At 49.0% G+C, this 5528-nt stretch overlaps 1 protein-coding gene across 1 annotated transcript in view; it reads left to right on the top strand.

Moving 5' to 3' along the window:
* Positions 1-3558, top strand: part of LOC102855385 (heat shock protein HSP 90-alpha-like) — a 5017-nt gene extending 1459 nt beyond the window's left edge. The window contains exons 4-10 of the mRNA XM_006879076.1: positions 853-1176; positions 1280-1445; positions 1542-1732; positions 2070-2217; positions 2521-2789; positions 2974-3307; positions 3449-3558. Coding sequence (XP_006879138.1) covers positions 853-1176; positions 1280-1445; positions 1542-1732; positions 2070-2217; positions 2521-2789; positions 2974-3307; positions 3449-3558 — 1542 coding nt within the window. The remainder of the gene's footprint in view (positions 1-852; positions 1177-1279; positions 1446-1541; positions 1733-2069; positions 2218-2520; positions 2790-2973; positions 3308-3448) is intronic.
* The last annotated feature ends 1970 nt before the right edge of the window (positions 3559-5528 follow it).

The raw sequence follows: 5528 nt of genomic DNA, 5'->3' as shown, positions 1-5528 counted from the left end.
ACACACACACACACACACACACACACACACACACAGAGTCCAGGCGACATCTGATGATTTCCGTTCAGCACTCCTATACAGAATAGAATTCAGAGATCCAAGTGAGGAAATAGTCTGTTGCACAAAACAAGTGTGAACGTCTTGGATAAAAAGTGATCACCATGAGGTTCATAGTGGTGCCACATTCAGACCCCTGGCCACCAAACCAGTTGTAGCATGTGGGGACCCTCCAGTGTGTGTCTGAGGCTGTAGGATCTAAGCACCATGTTACTGACAGGCATAAAGTAGGTTTTTCTGTTAACTGGATTATGATTTTATGTATGTTTCTGTTTTATTTTTATCTGTTAATTTGACAAGAATAATCTTTATTTAGTGTAGGCCCAGCCTAATGTTAACCTCAGCAGTGGACATTCTGGTTGCCAACGCAGTAGAACTAGTGCTGTTGGTAGAGTAAGGAGGATTGATGTGGATGTGAAAGAAAAGGTTGTTACATGGAAAATGCACAGTTGGTGTGATTAAGCATGTTCATGTGACATCATGGTTCACAGAAAGTCGTGGGTGTTGGTTGATGGTGCAGAGAGCATGGGCTCGCTCTTTAGAAGATGGAAATAATTTGAAATTTAGTCTTCGTTAACGAGATTAATACTGTAGTACTTGGAAGCCATGTTGGAGACGTACATGACCACATGCCTACTCAGTTCTGTAAAAGTACTCAAGGCTGTTAAGTCGTAGATGCATCAAATATTAATGGACCTTTCTGGCTGTACCTGGTGTTTCTCGGCTAACTAACCTGGCCTGAGTTCTCTGTTTGAGGACCTAGAACGGAGTGCTGCAATTTCATGTCTTTCTCAGGTGGAGAAAGAGCGAGACAAAGAAGTGAGTGATGACGAGGCTGAGGAGAAGGAAGATAAAGAGGAGGAAAAAGAGAAGGAAGAGAAGGAGGCCGACGACAAGCCCGAGATCGAGGACGTGGGTTCAGATGAGGAGGAGGAGGAGAAGAAGGACGACGGGGACAAGAAGAAGAAGAAGAAGATCAAGGAGAAGTACATCGACCAGGAGGTGCTCAACAAAACCAAGCCGATCTGGACCAGGAATCCCGACGACATCACCAACGAAGAGTATGGCGAGTTCTACAAGAGCTTGACCAACGACTGGGAAGACCACCTGGCTGTCAAGGTGAGTGAAGGCGGGGGCTTCCAAGCTGGCCTGGTGCTCCGTGTTTGCACCTCCGTGTTGTTCGCTGGCTTTTACGCTGAGACTTGTTTCCTTTCCACTCCAGCATTTCTCCGTTGAAGGGCAGTTAGAGTTCCGCGCCCTTCTCTTTGTCCCGCGACGGGCTCCCTTTGACCTGTTTGAAAACAGGAAGAAGAAGAACAACATTAAGCTGTACGTCCGCAGGGTTTTCATCATGGATAACTGTGAGGAGCTGATCCCAGAGTACCTCAGTAAGTGCCGGCCGCCAGCCCCACGCCACGGCTGCTTGCCCAGGGCTCCTGTGCGTGTCCTTCAGGCCCTGCAGTCACCGAATGCTTGATTTTCAGATTTCATCAGAGGCGTGGTGGATTCTGAGGATCTTCCGCTGAATATTTCCCGTGAGATGTTGCAGCAGAGCAAAATTTTGAAAGTTATCAGGAAGAATTTGGTAAAGAAGTGCCTGGAGCTCTTCACTGAACTGGCAGAGGACAAGGAGAACTACAAAAAGTTTTATGAGCAGTTCTCCAAGAACATTAAGGTGTGTAAATGTATCTGACGGCTTTGTAGATGTTCGGAAACTATTGGTTTTTGTTGTTGGGTTTTGTGTTGTTTTTTTTTTTTAGTGTGTGTGGTGTGTGTGTGTGCGCGCGTGCACGTATGTACGTACGTACCATCAAATTGGATCTGACTGGTACAGGAGGAGATTGCCCCTCCTCCAGCAGGAGCATCTGGTGGATTCGAACTGCGTATCTCTGGGATTGCAGTGCAGCTTCTTGCCACTAGGCCACCAGAGCTCCCCAGGAAACTACTGTTTTAACTTTGGGATTTTTTTTAATTACTAGAAACAAAAGTTAATTTTTTTTTTTTTTTTTCAGCTTGGAATACATGAAGATTCCCAAAACCGGAAGAAGCTTTCAGAGCTGTTGAGATACTACACGTCTGCCTCTGGTGATGAGATGGTGGCCCTCAAGGACTACTGCACCCGGATGAAGGAGAACCAGAAGCACATCTACTACATCACTGGTAAGGGACGGGAGCTGTGCCGATGGGCACGCCGAGAATCTGCGCAGTTGGTGTTGATTTGTACAAGATGCTCAATTCCTATGTGGTTTAGAACAGACAGGGCATTACACGTGGAGAAGGAGAGGGTCAGGAAAAGCAAAGATCCTCACCGAGATGGGTTGGCACAGAGGCCGCACCGGTGGGCCAGAGCCCAGCAGGGACCGTGTGGATGGCATCAGACACCCAGCATTGTTCTGCTTGTGGGGTTACAAGGATTCAGAACCAGCTCCGAGAATTAAACTGAGTACCATTGGGCTTTTCCAGGTGAAACCAAGGACCAGGTGGCCAACTCTGCTTTCGTGGAGCGCCTGCGGAAGCACGGCCTGGAGGTGATCTACATGATTGAGCCCATCGACGAGTACTGTGTGCAGCAGCTCAAGGAATTTGAGGGGAAGACTTTAGTATCAGTCACCAAAGAGGGCTTGGAGCTTCCTGAAGATGAGGAAGAGAAGAAGAAGCAGGAGGAGAAGAAAACCAAGTTTGAAAACCTCTGCAAAATTATGAAAGACATCTTGGAGAAAAAAGTTGAAAAGGTATGTCAGGGCCTCTGCCTGTGATGTCTGGACATCCAGAGCAGCTTTCTGAACAGCCTGCAGCAAGTTGACTTTGATGTGCTCAGTGATTAGTGTCCAGGCACATGGACTTGAAAAGGGTGGGCTGTGCCGGGAGGTGGCTTCAGACCCCCGCTGGGATTGATGATCATATTGTTGCTTGCAGGTGGTGGTGTCCAACCGCCTGGTCACATCTCCATGCTGCATTGTCACCAGCACATACGGCTGGACGGCAAACATGGAGCGAATCATGAAGGCGCAGGCCCTGAGGGACAACTCGACCATGGGCTACATGGCGGCCAAGAAGCACCTGGAGATCAACCCTGATCACTCCATTATCGAGACCCTGTGGCAGAAGGTGGAGGCCGACAAGAACGACAAGTCCGTGAAGGATGTGGTCATCCTGCTGTACGAGACCGCACTCCTGTCCTCCGGGTTCAGCCTGGAGGACCCCCAGACCCACGCCAACAGGATCTACAGGATGATCAAGCTCGGCCTGGGTGAGTTGGCCTCACCCTGATCGATGAGCCTTGTCCGTTCATGGGACAGGAAGGGCCGACAGGGAGGAAGTGTGCACTGCTGGGCCTTGGGCTTTACACTGGCTTTGCAGAAGTGCTGATGGGAATTGTCTTTCAAAATAGGTATTGATGAAGACGACCCCACTGCTGACGACACGAGTGCCACGGTCACTGAGGAGATGCCCCCACTGGAGGGCGACGACGACACGTCACGCATGGAAGAGGTCGACTGAGCCCAGCTCCGCTCGCTGTCCACGTTCACTACTTCACCCTCATTCCTTCTCTCTGATAATATATTTTCAAGGATTCTTTTCTTTATTTTTGTTAACATTTAAAGAAATTGTATGGCATGACAATAACCCCGGGGGCAGATGAGCTTCCTTCTGCTTGTGACCCTGCGTACTGTAGGTGCTCGGGCAGAGCCAGTTGTCCCCTTGTTTTACGTTGGCTAATTTACCAGATGGAGGTCATTTCTGTTGTAAGGTGTATGTAACCCAACCCTAACTCTGGTCTGAAGTTAGCTATTCAACGGATTCCTTAGTAAATAATTTTTGGTCACTGAAATGTTGAGCTATACTTTGATGTTGAGAAGAAACTCTCTGATAAGACCGCCTGAGTTTGATCTTCTAGGACCCAGATAAGCCCCCACCCTCTGTAGTGCCCAACTTTGCATGTACCAGGCGTCTAGAAACCAGTGTGGCACACCGACGCAGCTCTGTGAGACTCCACATCCAGGGCTTGTTTTCCAAAGAGGTTTAGAGTAGCAAAACTAGGCACCTTCTAGGCGGCTGCTGTCAAGGCAGGTTCTGAGATGTAACCAAGCTTACAGTGCCAGGTCACCTGCTACCACAAAGGTTGTAACAAATACAGTTCAGTTACAAAGGAAAGCTGTGTGTGGGTGGTTTTGTATCTCGGGGGGGGGGGATGGTGATGCACCTGTACTGGGGAGCACCCAGGTGATTGAAATTGATGAGTGATGTCATTGGGGGGTGTTGGCATCCAGGGGGAGGAGACGGGATATTTAACATAAGGTCTTGATGGCTGACTGAGAAGAGCACACTGGAGTAGTCAGGGATGTGGGGAAGGCGTGTGTCTGCATGCTTTATTCTGAGGTTTGGGCCAGGGAGGTGGTCCACAGATCTGCCACCTTTCTGGGGAAGCAGGCAAAGCTTCCTTGGGGTGGGACTGTTAGGGTGAAGTGGAAGTCTGGCTGATATAACACCAGGAGCAGATAATCTTTATGCTAAAGATGGTGAGGAGGGCTTACTGGGTGACCCTGGGGGGACGACACTGCCGTCTTGATCCAGACCCCATGTTTCATTGGTTTACTGGGAAAGGTTTTTCACTGCACAAGGTCAGTCCCTTGACACCGGGAAGGGACTGGTAACTAAGGAGTAATCACCTTTAATCCTTCAATCCTCTGAGGCAGAATCATACTCCTGCACAATAAGCAAGAATTAGTCCACTGGGCTGTCAGCACTTTGGTTCTTACGGAACGTTTCCTCAGGGCCAGAGGTTTTGGTGGTTGGGTTTTCTGTGTCTGCTGAAATTGTAGGGACCTCTACTGGGTCAAGTTCAAATCCACCAGCTTTAGGGGAGCAGAAAAGGCTGCTGTGAAGGTCAAGCAAACAAGACTGAAGTGCAAGGGTGCAGGGTGGGTGTGATGAATGCACTTCCTACTCAGACCAGGCTGGACCCATTTTCTGCATTGAGTCCCAGGCAGGTTCTGGGAGGCAGTCCTGTCACCTCCCATAGGAACTAGGAATTTTCCTTGTGATCAAAGGCAATCAATACCCAGAAGGCCCTCTATTCCCTCAAATGCCTTGGGGTTTTTGAGGAATCAGCCTCTGTCTGTTGTGTACCCTTGGAACGAACCCACAGCTGACTGTCCAGCAGGTCTTCAGAGGCTGTAAATTGCACAGGAGGAGATTGCCCATCCTCCATGCAGCATCTGGTGAATGTGAACCTGTGACCTTGGGGCTGCACCGCAGCTTCCGGCCACCAGAGCCCCGTGGTATCAGGGAAGGCCGAAGAGGACAGGCTCCGGACACCACAAACTTCAGAGGACAGTCATGGGGTATGTGACAAAGACTCGACCCTTTGAAAGACTATATTGCTAATCTGATTTTTAAAAATATTTTAGTAACAGGATTGTTTTTTTTAAATTACTTGGGCATACAAAATAGGGATAGATTTTGCAGGA

Source organism: Elephantulus edwardii, unplaced genomic scaffold, assembly GCF_000299155.1.
Source record: "Elephantulus edwardii isolate Elephantulus edwardi_28Jun2011 unplaced genomic scaffold, EleEdw1.0 scaffold00002, whole genome shotgun sequence".
In the NCBI taxonomy this organism is placed as follows: Eukaryota; Metazoa; Chordata; class Mammalia; order Macroscelidea; family Macroscelididae; genus Elephantulus; species Elephantulus edwardii.
Note: the sequence above shows the minus strand (reverse complement) of the source record. Positions and strands in the feature narration are given on the sequence as shown.